This window comes from Poromitra crassiceps (assembly GCF_964638095.1).
Source record: "Poromitra crassiceps genome assembly, chromosome: 3".
Classification (NCBI taxonomy): Eukaryota; Metazoa; Chordata; class Actinopteri; order Beryciformes; family Melamphaidae; genus Poromitra; species Poromitra crassiceps.
The window spans coordinates 56,793,224-56,808,950 of NC_139625.1; the positions used below are offsets into that span (position 1 = coordinate 56,793,224).

Consider the following 15,727-nt stretch of genomic DNA (forward strand, 5'->3'; position numbering starts at 1 on the left):
CAAGAGACACAACAAGCAATAAGGCAGTATAGTGATAAGACAAGTCAGAGACAGTGGCATATTCACTGCACATAGGTGCACATGTCGTGTGCATACTTTAGACGTGCTTAAACATTTTAAATTCTGCGTATTTGACATACAGGTGCAAATAACATATTCCTTATTAAACATACAATTAAACTCGGCATTTTAAATTCGGCGTATTTGACATACAGGTGCAAATAGCATATTCCTTATTAAACATACAATTAAACGTTAGACATACGTAATGGTAGCAGCTACAGTACGGTACAGTGCGGCTACTACACTATTTGTGTATGTTAAGGAGTCTCGTGGCCTGCGGGAAGAAACTGTTCCTCAAGCGATTTGTGCGTGCTTTCGGAACCCTGTATCTTCTCCCTGAGGGTAGCATGGAGAACAGGCTGTTGTGGGGATGGTTTGTGTCTTTGATGATCTTCAGGGACCTCCTGAGGCACCGCTGTTTATACAGTTCATGCAGATCTGGCAACTCACATTCTGTTACGTGCTGTGCCGCGCGTCTCACTCTCCGTAGCGCCCTGCGGTCCATGGTGGTACAGTTCCCGTACCAGGTGGTGAAGCCGCCAGTCAGCAGGCTTTCAATGGTGCCTCTGTAGAAGTCCCTGAGGATTTCTTTCCTTAGCCCAAATTTCTTCAGGCGCTTGAGTCCGTGTATTCGCTGTTGGGCCTTTTTGACGACAGTGGCAGTGTGGCCGGCCCAAGTCAGGTCCTGGTGGATATTGACTCCCAGGTACTTGAAGCTGTCCACCCTTTCCACCACTGTGCCGTTGATGGTGATTGGGGGGTGTGCACCCCCCCCCCCTCCTGTAGTCTACAATGATCTCCTTGGTCTTGGAGACGTTCAGAGAGAGGTGGTTGTCCTGGCACCATTGTTCCAGGGCCCCCACCTCCTCTTTGTAGGCCGTCTCGTCGCTCCCCGAGATCAGCCCCACGACTGCTGTGTCGTCTGCAAACTTCACGATGGTGTTAGAGGTTTGAGTCGCCACGCGGTCGTGGGTGTAGAGGTCGTACCAGAAGGGGCTGGAGACGCACCCCTGGGGCGCTCCTATGCTGATGGTCAGTGGGGAGGAGGTGAGGAGGTGTACACATCCTGTACACATTTATCTGCCCATTTATCGATGTGATCAAACGAAATTGGTGTGACAGAACTCAAACTTTTGGTCTACTGCTCCATGTTCAGAAAAGGTTTTGGATGAGAGTCTCATTGCGTTCCCAACCAGCGGGTGACATCATTCCAAGACGGCTGCGCTGTGAATATGGTCTATTCTGTAGAATGGTCCATATGTTATGCGATGTGATTACAAGACAGCAGGTTGCATAATGTGAACAGAACAGCGATCTGACGACTTTGACCATCGTGAAGTCTAGTGTGTCCGTGTCATAAGTCTGTCTTTCCCCCTCTCCCATTGTAAACCAGAGCCTCTTCCCCCCCATCCTTTCATCTCTGTACCTGTACTAAAGAAAGAAAGAAAGAAAGAAAGAAAGAAAGAAAGAAAGACCCCCTCCTCACTAATTACAAAGTGCCTGGAAGCTACAGAGTGCTCCACGCCCACAAACAACAAGATGGCTTAAAGATGTTGGTGTAAACAATTAGCCACACACACGCACGCACGCACGCACGCACACACACACGCACGCACGCACACACACACACACACACGCATGTGTGGTTGAGATGAGGGACATCTGTATGTGTGTGTGTTTGTGTGTGTGTGTGTGTGTGTGTGTGTCTGTGTGTGCATGCGTGTGTGTGTGTGTGTGTGTGTGTGTGTGTGTGTGTGTGTCTATGTCTCATCCTGTAATGATGTCTCTGGCTGTAATGTCATCATAAAAGATGTACACACACACACACACACACACACACACACACACAGGAAGACAGATGTGGAGATGAACATCTGGGCTGGGGGTGGCGAGCCCATGGTGTGTGTGTGTGTGTGTGTGTGTGTGTGTGTGTGTGTGTGTGTGTGTGTGTGTGTGTGTGTATGTAGTCTGTATGTATATGTCTGGTCTCTGTGTGTGTGTGTGTGTGTGTGTGTGTGTGTGTGTGTGTGTGTGTGTGTGTGTGTGTGTGTGCGTGCGTGCGTGCGTGCGTGCGTGCGTGTGTGCGTGCGGGGGGGGCAGATAAGCTAATTCCCTCCCAAAGGAAAACACCATGGGATCACCCACACTCTTCATTTCATTCAGTAAATCAGTGTTTCTTCTTCTTCTTCTTCTTCTTCTTCTTCTTCTTCTTCTTCTTCTTCTTCTTCTTCCTCTTCTTCTTCTGCTGCGGTTTTGGAGGCAGCGTGGGCTGAGTGCCCCACATAACAACAGTATTGTTTGAGTATACGAAAAAATATATATACATCAGAAATAAACTTCCTGTAAAACCTTTGCAATGTCCAATTTAGGGGGGAACGTTTAACCACTAGTCTCTGCAGTTAACACTGTGGGTAAAAATGAAAGACCAGAAGTCATCAGGAGGCCTCTTATTTCCATGTCCGTCCGATTTGACATTTTTGCCAATCCTTTGTCAAAAACGCTATGCAGGTTGTCTAGCGGCTTGTATTTTCTCTCCTGGTCATAAACTCGTCACCTCCTTGAGAACGTTGCGATTGTCTCACACAGTTGGACAACAGAACGTCTTGTCGTCAATGTTACGACATCGTTCACACGTACGTTCGATATGGAACATTGCCAGAAATGTTACAACGTCTTGAGCAGGGAAATTGCCGGTGTTATGCCGGATTCTGAAATCTGGGGGGAGGTGACCTCCAGGCCTGGAGGTCTCTCCTGGCTCATGGAAGCCCACTTTGGTGCTTAAAAACAGGGATGCCTGCCCTGCATACTTGCGGAGACATACGCACCGGAAGTGGGGGGGCCACGGGACAATTTGTGCCCCCAAATATGAGAGAGACTGGGGGGAAAAAGACAGGAGGATTAGCAGTGCAGCGGTGCTGGCAGTCAGTGATCCTTAGGGGAGAGCGATTCGGTCTTCAAACTTCCCAATCATGGCGTTGTGGTTGTGACAGCTATATATACCACCTTCCCACAATGTGTGTTACACTTAGGGGTTTGGGGGGGGGGGGGTGGGTGTTTTGGGGATATTTTGGGATATTTTGTTTATTTTATTGTCCCCCCATTTCAAAACACAACTGTGCGGAGATTTGCATCCCCCTGTCTTTAAGTCAAAACCGTATGGTGTGTGAATGTCATTCTCGCCGGGCATGCAGAATTTGGCAGAACACTGGGAACTGATTTGCCAGCATTTCAACACATTTTAAATGGAGAAAGGAGGGATAGAACAGAATAGAGAGATAGAGGGGAAAATAAGAAAGGAGGGATAGAACAGAATAGAGAGATAGAGGGGAAAATAATGTAATTTGACATTTATGGAACAGGCTGCATAAGTGAAAGGGGCTAACGATCCACAATCATTTAATTAGTGAGCCTGTCTAGTCACGATTGCTGTTTCAGAAAAATATTTCCTCTAGTCACAATTGTTGAGAAAATCAGTTGCTTGGTTCGTAATTGTTGATTCTGAAAAAATAGGTACTCCTTGTCTAAGCCGTCTACACAAGAAAATGAAAATTCCATAGTCACAATAGTCCATCCAGATGAAAAAAGTGCCCCGTAGTCGGCATCTGTAATTCAGCAGAAATGTGCAGATGTTGGGTTCAGGGTCCTGTGAGGTAAAACATCCTCTGCACTGCATCATCATTATGGGCCATTACTTCACTTGTCTTATATCTGGTTGACAGTTAAAGTGTGTGTGTGTGTGTGTGTGTGTGTGTGTGTGTGTGCGTGTGTGTGTGTGTGTGTGTGTGTGTGGGTGGGTGGGTGGGTGTGTGTGTGTGTGTGTGTGTGTGTGTGTGTGTGTGTGTGTGTGTGTGTGTGTGTGGGTGGGTGGGTGGGTGTGTGTGTGTGTGTGCGTGTGTGTGTGTGTGTGTGTGTGTGTGTGTGTGTGTGTGTGTGTGTGTGTGTGTGAACAAATCATTAAGGACTCTGGGAACAGCTGTGTGTGTGTGTGTGTGTGTGTGTGTGTGGGGGGGGGGGTTTGAGAGAGAGGAGTGAGAGACATTTGTTGTGTCTATGGTGTTTGCGATTGGAGCACACAGTGAAGTGTCACTGTTAACGCCAAGTGACAAAATAGGTTTCTTTTTCCACATCAAAGCGAGATTTACACTTTTTTACACTTTCTTTCTTTCTTTCTTTCTTTCTTTCTTTCTTTCTTTCTTTCTTTCTTTCTTTCTTTCTTTCTGTTCTCAGTGGCTGTGTGAAGTGAGTTGTTATATTAATATATCCCTAAATATTTTGATAATTGAAATTTTACATTTGGATTATTATTGTTTTCTTAGTGTATGAACCATTGAAATATAAATCTTAAAATAGGCTGATAACCTACAGCAACACAACTGCAATGGATTATTGTGTGTTCTGATTATGTATAATAAATCAGTTCAGTTAATTTACTTTATTGGTTTGAAAAATACAATTATGTACAATTACAAAGAACAAAAGTAATTTATTAGATTTTTTTGTTACCTTTATTTATACAGGGGGGGTCTCACTGAGAGCAATGCTCTCTTTTTCAGGAGTGCCCTGTTCACATTCACACACAAATTCACACCTGGAAGCTGACCAGTACAACCACAGTCTGATCTGCTGGCTACTGATCAGCTCCACTGGATCAGTTGGGGTTAAGGGCCTTGCTCAAGGGCACCTCAGTGGCGGTAATGAGGGAGGGGCAAGCGCTGCCTTTTCACTTCCCACAAATGCATTTCGATCCACTATTCACTGTATCATTATTTTTTGACAAAAACCTGTTCTGTCTCAAGCAAGCATTCTTTCTTTCAATTTTTTTGTTGCAAAATTGCAGAATATTGTATCAAATTACATTTATTTTATGTGTGTGTGTGTGTGTGTGTGTGTGTGTGTGTGTGTGTGTGTGTGTGTGTGTGTGTGTGTGTGTGTGTGTGTGTGTGTGTGTGTAATGAAGGGGAGAGCAGAGAAGTGTGAGTGAGGGAGAGGAGGAGGAGGAGGAGGAAGGTGTGAAGTGTAAACACTGTGGCCAGCAGAGGGAGAGATGAAAGAGGCGTGAGGAGAGGTGTGAAGTTTCAATATGACGACTGAGTGTTAAAATGTTTGGGAGGCTGGCTGAGCTGACCTCATCCCTCACAGACCCAAACTGACACTCTAGCAGAGCTGAAGATTATTATTAGACAGTGTCCACGTAGGGATGCACGCATGATATTGCGTGTCATCGGTATCGGCCGGTCATTAAAGGCTTTAAATGAAATATAGGTATGGCCGAAATGAACATTTCTGCTGATAACATGACGTCCAAATGCTCGACGCTTGGCTAAATGCACAAATGAATGAATGAATGAATGAATGAATGAATGAGTTTAGTTTGAAAGAAAATGTTACACGAATAAAAAGATGAGATGTTTTACATAACTTAAGTTGAAGTAGTTTTCTTATTTTGCCGAGGGAACCTCTACATTTTGAAAAGCATTGTATTTCATTGGTTCATCATCAGTGGGCCGTAATAATGTGTTAATTCTACTACAGGAGATACTTGATGTTCTCTTAAATCAGGGGTGTGTGTGTTTGTGTGGAGGGGGTTGGGACATGTGCATATATGACAAACCCATTGCTGCAAGAGGTTAACTTTGCTTTGGCTTCTTTGTCCCGGGTTTTATTCTGATTAAAGAACGACTCTTTCGTCTCTCTAGATCAACACGTTCCAGGCGGTAATCGCCTACGATGAGACCGACTCCTACGCTCTCTACCTCTACCCTGAAGATGGCCTGAACTTCTTTGGGACGCGGCCCAAGGTAACCTGGTTAGATAGGCTACAAGACTTTGCCAAGTTTATGGGCTTTTTGAGGCAGATTCCACTTGACTTAATGCTGTGCTGTCTTTTCTTCTAGGAGTCGTATAATGTGGAGATCGAGCTGCCTGCTAGAGTGGGTTTCAGCAGAGGAGAAATCACATACCTGCTCTTCTCCCGAACGGAAGGGCCGCACTACAGTGTGACCAGCAACCAACAGAGTGTTAAAAACCTTTACCAGTAAGTACAGAATCCTTACACAGTTGGCTCACAGATCTCTTCACAACCACAGCTAAGTGACATCACGAAGGCCCAATTAGCTGTGTGCAAATGTCTAAATATCTAGCAGCCTGGGTGAAAGAAAAAGCTTGTTGTGGTCTGGGTGTAGATCCATTCAGAAACATTATAAGTTCATTCCTTTTCTCATGAGGTAGATTCTCCAAATGTCTTGTATTTAGCCCCATGTCTCAACTCCAAAACACGGCCATGCTAGGGTGACCACCAGACATCCCCTTTTCTGAGGACAGTCCCAGTTTTCGGTGACCTGTCCCCGGCTGGAGCTGTCCCTGGAAATGTCCCCGTATTTCATTGCCGGCTACTAATTTCTAAAGTTAGAGTGAAGATACTGAGATCATATGAAACTAGATGACCTAAGGCATCGATTGGTATCAGAATCAGAAAGCTTTATTGTCATTGTACAACCAGTACAATGAAATTTAAACATGAAGTCTGGACCATGTCCGGCTAGCCAGAGCAGGATATTTTCCGGTTTTACCTTTCTAGACATGAGGGGTCTTTGTTTAGAAACAGCTGGAAATGTTCCGTTTTTTCTGCCGATGACGAGTAGAGCGGGCGGGGGGAGGCGTGGGGAAGGGGGGAGGCATGACGCATAAATTGCGCTGCAGAGGCGAGCCCGAAGCAGGAAGTAAACACAGCAAAGCTGGAGCCCCCGGCTTTATTATCCTGCGACAGTCGCACGGCAGCAACGTCATCTACAACACGCCTACTCACTAGCAACGTCATGAACACCCACACCCACCCAGTCAGACATGATCTGAAACATGAGCTGCCGGTGTTAAACAACAGCCGCTTTTCCAAGAATGCGGATCCTGTACTAGGGGCTCAGATGGTCATGATCCGCACTCGCGGGAGTGCGCATAAGGCGGCTAATTGCTTCTAAACATGCAGGCCGACCGGCTAGCAGCTGGTTATAATCCGGATTTCACTGCATGTTTAGAAGGGGCTTCTGTCTCCCCTTTACAGACATGCTAATCCCATGCAGTTTTTGGCTAAAACCACAATTTTTTTTGCATGCAGTATAATGTGTTATAAGGTGTCTTGGAATTGCATAAATTGGGTATGAGTGGAAAGCTGAGACTATTGGGGAGTCAATGAGCATTCATATGTGATGATGTTAGACCCCATAGTATCCATTTCAATGTCGTGAGTGTCCACAAGCCAAGGGGTGATGTCACAGTGGCTACGTGCATATTTCCATACAGTCTATGGAGATATGATCAGACCAGTGACTAAATGTTCTCAGGAAAGCAACAGCACAGCAAATATTTAGAAATGCAATCAACTATTGTCAATCTCAGGAACTGTTGCCCAAGAGCTGGGGGCCATCCAACATGGCTGCCAGAGGGTGTGTTACATCACCAGAAAGCCTTAAATCAGTGGCTTTCAAACTTTTGGCTTCAGTTTCCCTGATTTCTTTTTTTTATTAAAGATTATTATTTTTGGACATAATATTGCCTTTATTAGATAAGGACAGTAGGCAACCACAGTAGTAGCAAGCACACTCACCTATCGATAAAAGCTCAGGTGCAAAAGGCACACAACAATGACTAAGAGGAGAGAAAGCCAGCACAGTTTAATGTCCTTTCAAATCATCATCATCATCATTTGGGAAGTGACAGTGACAACAGACGTTTCAGCCAAACAGGCCTTCTTCAGCGCTGTCAACGGACGTTTCAGCCAAACAGGCCTTCTTCAGCGCTGTCAACGGACGTTTCAGCCAAACAGGCCTTCTTCAGCGCTGTCAACGGACGTTTCAGCCAAACAGGCCTTCTTCAGCGCTGTCAACGGATGTTTCAGTCAAAAAGGCCTTCTTCAGCGCTGTCAACAGACGTTTCAGCCAAACAGGCCTTCTTCAGCGCTGTCAATGGATGTTTCAGCCAAACAGGCCTTCTTCAGCGCTTTCAATGGATGTTTCAGTCAAACAGGCCTTCTTCAGCGCTGTCAACGGATGTTTCAGCCAAACAGGCCTTCTTCAGCGCTGTCAACGGACGTTTCAGCCAAACAGGCCTTCTTCAGCGCTGTGAACGGACATTTCAGCCAAACAGGCCTTCTTCAGCGCTGTCAACGGATGTTTCAGCCAAACAGGCCTTCTTCAGCGCTGTGAACGGACATTTCAGCCAAACAGGCCTTCTTCAGCGCTGTCAACGGATGTTTCAGCCAAACAGGCCTTCTTCAGCGCTGTGAACGGACATTTCAGCCAAACAGGCCTTCTTCAGCGCTGTGAACAGACATTTCAGCCAAACAGGCCTTCTTCAGCGCTGTCAACGGATGTTTCAGCCAAACAGGCCTTCTTCAGCGCTGTCAACGGATGTTTCAGCCAAAAAGGCCTTCCTCAGCATTGTAACGCTGAAGAAGGCCTGTTTCGCTGAAACGTCTGTTGTCGCTGTCACTTCCCAGATGATAGATTTAAAACCTTTGAAAGGACATTCAAGTGTCCTGGCTTTCTCTCCTCTTAGGACAGTAGGCAGACAGGAAAGATGGGGAGGGAGAGAGGTGATGACATGTGTGGTAAAGGACCACGGGTCCATGGTCGGATTCGAACCCGTGGTCAGCCGTGCGAATGACTAAGCCTTTATGGTACGCGTTCTACCAGGTGAGCCACACTTTCCCTGATTTCTGAATCCAAGTACAGTACCCCCTTTACCCGACAACATTTTGCTTAGAAAACTGCAAGAGAAAACTATAGCATATGATGCAATGAATGAATGATAACCCACCTTTGGAAGAATATAACATTACAAAATGAGAAATGGAGTGAAAGAGTTACAATTCGTGCCTCCTGAGCAGATTTATTTTAACATGTCATTTATTTTCATGATTTATTCTTAAATTTTTCCATGTTCCCCTTTCTCTCAAGTACCCCCTGTAGTACCTCCACGTACCCCTAGGGGTACCCCTACACGTACCCCTAGGGGTACGCGTACCCCAGTTTGGGAACCACTGCCTTAAAGTAATAGTAGCAATAGCAGCAGCAATAGTAGTCCTCGATATCTGTAGTTATAGTATTGTAGTTGTATAGTAGCTGTCCGCTTGAGATCCAATTTATTACCAATTTATTTGGATGAATAGATGCACTGATTTGATCATTAAAGACTGCTTTCTCTCTGTAGGGTTAGTAATACAGGAGTCCCTGGTGTTTGGCTCTTTCTCTCTGTAGGGTTAGTAATACAGGAGTCCCTGGTGTTTGGCTCTTTCTCTCTGTAGGGTTAGTAATACAGGAGTCCCTGGTGTTTGGCTCTTTCTCTCTGTAGGGTTAGTAATACAGGAGTCCCTGGTGTTTGGCTCTTTCTCTCTGTAGGGTTGGTAATACAGGAGTCCCTGGTGTTTGGCTCTTTCTCTCTGTAGGGTTGGTAATACAGGAGTCCCTGGTGTTTGGCTCTTTCTCTCTGTAGGGTTGGTAATACAGGAGTCCCTGGTGTTTGGCTCTTTCTCTCTGTAGGGTTGGTAATACAGGAGTCCCTGGTGTTTGGCTCTTTCTCTCTGTAGGGTTAGTAATACAGGAGTCCCTGGTGTTTGGCTCTTTCTCTCTGTAGGGTTAGTAATACAGGAGTCCCTGGTGTTTGGCTCTTTCTCTCTGTAGGGTTAGTAATACAGGAGTCCCTGGTGTTTGGCTCTTTCTCTCTGTAGGGTTGGTAATACAGGAGTCCCTGGTGTTTGGCTCTTTCTCTCTGTAGGGTTGGTAATACAGGAGTCCCTGGTGTTTGGCTCTTTCTCTCTGTAGGGTTGGTAATACAGGAGTCCCTGGTGTTTGGCTCTTTCTCTCTGTAGGGTTAGTAATACAGGAGTCCCTGGTGTTTGGCTCTTTCTCTCTGTAGGGTTAGTAATACAGGAGTCCCTGGTGTTTGGCTCTTTCTCTCTGTAGGGTTGGTAATACAGGAGTCCCTGGTGTTTGGCTCTTCCACATTGGGAACCGTTACTCTTTCGACAACATCGTTCCTGCATCCATCGGTGGCCTGCTTGCCACTCCTCCCACGAGAGCGCGCCACTTTTCACTGGTAATTTCTTTTAATAATAATAATAATAATAATAATTTTCAATAGTCAGTTAGTCAGTTTAATTAAAGTCAAGAGTTGTTTCTGTGATTTATGCAGCTCTGTATCATGTGAATAGACAATGGCCATCTGAGTTGAGTTTTCTGCTCCTAGCCGTCTGACCCATCCTTGTTTCCTATAGGACACCACCACTCCGGAGTACGCCGAGTTCGAGGAGTATCCGGACAATACCTTTGACCCCGAGAACCAAGAGGAAGAGGAGGATTACCCTCTGACAGGCGGGGACCCTGAGTTCCAGCCAGCGCCTGCTGCTGATGAGGTCACCGCCCCTCCCTCCTCTCCTCCGGTGGATTCTGACACGGCGCCATACGGCGGTGACCATGTACCGTTGACCTCTGAACCCAGATATGGTGTGGAGCCCGCAGGGAGGCAGTACATCCCCCCTAATCCTCCAGAGACAGCCAGCTTACCAGAAGGAGGTGTTAAGCAGCATCAGGACCAGCAGCCACAGGTACTGTAGCTACCATAGCATTTTGGCCACGGCCAACTTGGTTCTTGTGCAGCTCGCATGAGACCAGGGGTTTCCCACAGAGCTGCAGCGCGACCTGTCCATGATCGGCAAGCTGCGCCATCACTGGACAGGCGACCTGTCAATCACGTCCAAAACATAGTCTTTTTTTATTGTCTATTTTACTCTAAACAGGTGAATTATATAAACATTCACCCCCGTACAGTTGTCATGAAAGGCGAAATTAGAGACCAAAACCGTTTTTGAACAAGCTGTAAATATGTTTATTTATGCTGTAAAGTTGGTCATACATTCAGGCGCTGTGTCGTCATAGACGTGGTGGTCAATGGGTCAGCGTGGGGGAAATCCTCCCGTTTTCCCCCACATTTTGTGGGCGTTCCCATACAGACCGACTGTATCTATGGGTTGAATGGGGATTGACTTCCTTTTGCAGCCAGCCTCAAGTGGCCATTCGAGGAAATGCAGTTTTGGCCATTTCCGCATTGGCTTCATCTGTCCAAGCCTAAATTCCCCCCTCTGTAACTACGTACAATGCAGTTTTTTCATACAAATTAACCTATACTTGGCCATAATTACTCCTTACTGTACACTACAATGCTACTTGCATACAAGCGGGATACAATAAAGCTGATTCTGATATTATACAAGTAGTTTTAGATAAGCACCAATAGATTGCCACCAGCCACCAGGCAAGTAAAGCTAAATTATTGCTAGCCACCAGCTGGTCAATTTATGCTTTCATATGCTTTCATATACAGTACCCATACTACACCTTATAGTAAGTCTTAACTCTCCGGTTCTATAGCTTCGGGAGAGAGTTGTTCACGTTCACAAACACTGCCTGGGCCTGGGAGTCTTAGGGGCACTTTACACGAGGACGGTTTCTTATGGTGATGGGGAATTATTGTATCGTTAGTGCCTCCCTTTTAGACCGCGACGGCGAATTTGGGCTTAGGAAACGACACATTTTGAAACCACCTCCCAGAGTGGAATTCTTTGACACGCTTCCCGCTGAGGGCTCCATGTAATCGCTTGAAGACGGCACATTTCAGAAACTCTGATGTGCCTGCACACGCGACACACGCGATTACGCCATAGCCGTGCGCGAGTTGGCAACCATTTTCAAAATAAAACGTCAGTATGAATGATGTTTGGCAACATTCAGAATTAAGCTACACTGCGGCCAACTTCAGTTACATGTTCATAACGTTACTGCTGCGAGGAGCCGATGGCTGTACCCGGTCGGCATTTAATGTTAGTTACAAAAGCACGTCGACAGTGTTTTCTCACTGCCGGTAGCCTACAGTAGGGTTTGACAGAGATAGCACACTCAGCGCTCCCGGTCCTCACTGCTCGTTAAAGATTTCCAATGGGCGTTATTCTGATAAACTGGTCACATATATGTTCCATTCTCACCCGACAAATATTAAAACTTTAAAACAGTTTGGGTTTTTTTTTAGCTTGAAAAAAGCTTTTTGGCAAGTCTAAATGACTGCGGAAGGCGGAAGACGTCCGTGTTTAAAACAGGAAAGACGATTACGAAATTACGTCATGCAGAAGCGTCCTTGTATGGGCAAAGAATAAGGTGATCACACTGCCACCTAGCGACCTGGCATGTACATTACGGCGTTTTAAAAATTCAACAGCGCTCATGTAAACAGGGAGAAGGTGTGAAGGAAAAGGTGTGAAGGAAACGCTATTGTGTCGTTTCTTCCAGAAACTGTCCTCGTGTAAAGGGCCCCTTAAAGTGAAAGGTATTCCTCTGTGATCCCCCTCAATAGGCTCCATTAGAGGTTCTGGATGTGTACCCCCCTCAGAGAAACGAACCACCCATTTCCCCTGGAGGTCACGTGGTCAGCGTGGAGGAAGACGATGTTGACTTTGACACAGGAGGTAAGAGAGAAACCAAAACCAGTGTGTATGTATATGTTACTGTGAAGCTTACTGTTATGGTTGTCGGTTCGAATCCCGCGGACCTGCTGGGTGAAGATGGTGCGGGGGGAATTGAAAGGGTAATGAGACCTAGAGCAAGGCACCAAACCAGCAGAGCCGCACAGCAGCAGCAGCAGCACAATACTGCCGTTGTACTGGCCCAGGTGTGTGTGTGTGTGTGTGTATATGTGTGTGTGTGTGTGTGTGTGTGTGTGTGTGTGTGTGTGTGTGTGTGTGTGTGTATGTGTGTGTGTCTAACACTCCTTTCCCTGCAACTACTCCCACAGGCTTTTGCTGTAAATACGAATGTGTTCTTACTACGGTAGTCAGCTCGCCTGGTTATATAAGGGTCAAATAGTGTGTGTTGCAAGGGCGTCGTTTTGGTCTCAAAGTTGGTAGGGTCGAGGACGGCAGGAGGGGAGGCGGCTTCGGCGGCCGCCGGAAAAAATTTGAGCTTTTTTTTTTAACCTTTTTTAGCCATATTTAGAGGAATATCTAATTTTAAATAAAAAAAATTAGGTTTCTTTTAACCTTTTTTAGCCATATTTATGTGTCCTGTCAGCATAATTGTAACTAACAAACACAAACTGTCGGTTTAGCCATCTAATCATGTTCTTTCACAAACAGCCGGTTTGGAAAGAAAACATTGCCACTGAAACCCACACACCATGCATAAAAGAATGTGCACTGACTTATACTAACTTTCACTTACCAGTAATATTACAGTGAAACAGAAAGTGCATTTTCATATCCATCAATATATTTCAACAAAATATACACAACATTCAGCCTATTACAACTTTCTGTTCTATAGTATTCTTCCTTTTCTGGTTTTCTGCATGCATCCAAACATCTTCACATTCATCAGTAAGCCCACCAGTCCAAATATAGCTACATTACTTTGTTTTCTTTCTGTTCTATAGAATGCCTCATTTTAAATTTTCTCATTTCTGCATGCATCCAAAATAGGGGTGTAACAATGCATGTAACATGTACACATGCATGTAACTGGACAGGACACTTTTCTCTAGCATCTTCTTGCTCGCGTTTTGCAGGTTAGCAGCTGTAATGTAAAATGATACTCTGCTGGTTCACACAGTTTAACGTTATAAGATAAGATATTACTTTATTGTCAGACAGAGTCCGAAATTTGTCTTGCATCCTCAGACACTTGTTTCTCATCGATACATACAACAGTGCAAAACGACAACCAACACCATCCTCAAAGTGCATAGTAGACAAAACAATAACAATAACAAAAGACAAGAATAAGAAAAGGCTGCAGCGCTTCCTAAGTCCCTGTCTACAGCCTCTAGCCTGTCACAGTTTGACAGCCTGGGGCACAAATGCGACGCGTGATGCGTGTCAGACTTTCAGTAATAAAATTAGTGGTGTGTTCCTCCACCTCCACCAACAATGACGTCTCGTTTTGCTACCCTAACGCAACGCCGTTACTTACAGTTGCTGCAGGGGGACCCCTCTTTTTCCGAGCGGGAGGAGGAGGAGGAGGCGGCGGCGGCATGTCGGCGTGTCAGTAGTGTGTGTCAGAGCCATGTGTGTGGGTGGGCGTTTGTTTGGTCATCAGCCAAATGAGCCAATCAAACGTGAGTTTGGGGGGGAAAAATTGGACTGGCCCATTCAGTTGTGAAAAACAGGGGTAAATGTAACTTTGAACATATTGCAAACTAATTTCACTCAATAATGGTCGGGTCAATTCTATCCTTGCAAAATATGGGAAGACAATCTAAATGACCTATATAACTGCACTCCAAAGATAATGCAAATAAGGTTGCTTAAAAGTTGGTAGGGACAATTGGACACCCTGAAATGTTGCTTGTGACTTGTCCTAACCAACCCTACCCAAATCGACGCGCTTGGTGTGTTGAGTCATTTAATCTAATATTGAGTCTTAAAAATCATATTTTCTGCTAAACAAGTGGGCTAAGTTTCCTTGTGTCCAGTGCAAATCAATCTGTTTCAAGAACTAAAGGACTTTTTTGCAGAGATGGTCGTTTTTTGCAGGAACTGTGTGTGTGTGTGTGTGTGTGTGTGTGTGTGTGTGTCTAAAAGCACGCTGACATGTCTCCTGTGTGCAGTGGTTGAGCAAATATCCTGACATCCTGTGTTCAACTATATATTTGTGTGTGTGTGTGTGTGTGTGTGTGTGTGTGTGTGTGTGTGCGCGCGCGTGTGTGTGTGCGTGCGTGCGCATGCGTGAGTGTGTGATTCCCCTGTAGAACAAGAGAATGCTGTATTCTCATCCCAAAACAGCTATTGAGGGAGAGAGAGAGAGAGAGAGATGTACAAGAAATAAAAAAAAAATGGAAGGAAGAGATAGAGAAAGAGAGACAAGAAGCAGAGAGAGAGAGAGAGAGAGAGAGAGACACTGACAGAGATAGGAGAGAGCGAGCGTGAGCGTGAAACACTCATTTCTTAGTTATGTGGTATTTCAAGTTTAGCGTTGTAAGTAAAAAGTTAATGAAATCAGGATTCAGTGACATTGACTAGTTATTATTGGTACTAAACGGGTTGTGCTGTTTTTGCATTGCATTCCGCTTAGATTGTCCATAAAAGAACAATAAAAGTCTTAAATGCAGTTAGATATTGTTTTTGTTTTTTCTTATTTTGCCTCCATTTTCTCCCCAATTGTACTTGGCCAATTTCTTCCCCTGCTGCCCCGGTCGCTGCTCCACCCTCTGTCGATCTGGGGAGAGCCGTAGACTAGCACCATGCTTCCTCCGACACATGCGCAGTTTCCAGCCGCTTCTTTTCATCTGACAGTGGGGAGCTTCACCGACAGGACGTAGCACGTGGGAGGATCACGCTAATAACACCAGTTCGCATCCGCACCAAATAGGCGCCCCGACCGACCAGAGGAGGCGCTCGAGCAGCGACCAGGACACATACCCTCAATCCAGCTTCCCACCCACAGACACAGCCAATCGTGCCTGTATGGACACGTGACCAAGCCGGAGGTAACACGGGGGCGCGGACCTGCGACCCTCGTGTTGGTAGGCAGGGAATCTACCACTACACTACCCGGACGCCCAGTTAGATATTTGCGCGTAATTGCGCACTTAAACAAACAGGCAGGGACGAGTTCTCTTCCCCTCTCTC

At 45.7% G+C, this 15,727-nt stretch overlaps 1 protein-coding gene across 1 annotated transcript in view; it reads left to right on the plus strand.

The window, feature by feature from the left end:
* Nucleotides 1–15,727, plus strand: part of nid2a (nidogen 2a (osteonidogen)) — a gene marked incomplete at its 5' end in the record, with an annotated part of 106,050 nt that overhangs the window by 23,583 nt on the left and 66,740 nt on the right. The window contains 5 exons of the mRNA XM_083634174.1: nt 5,760–5,861; nt 5,958–6,097; nt 10,020–10,152; nt 10,331–10,660; nt 12,460–12,571. Of these exons, the coding sequence (XP_083490300.1) occupies nt 5,760–5,861; nt 5,958–6,097; nt 10,020–10,152; nt 10,331–10,660; nt 12,460–12,571 (817 nt within the window). The remainder of the gene's footprint in view (nt 1–5,759; nt 5,862–5,957; nt 6,098–10,019; nt 10,153–10,330; nt 10,661–12,459; nt 12,572–15,727) is intronic.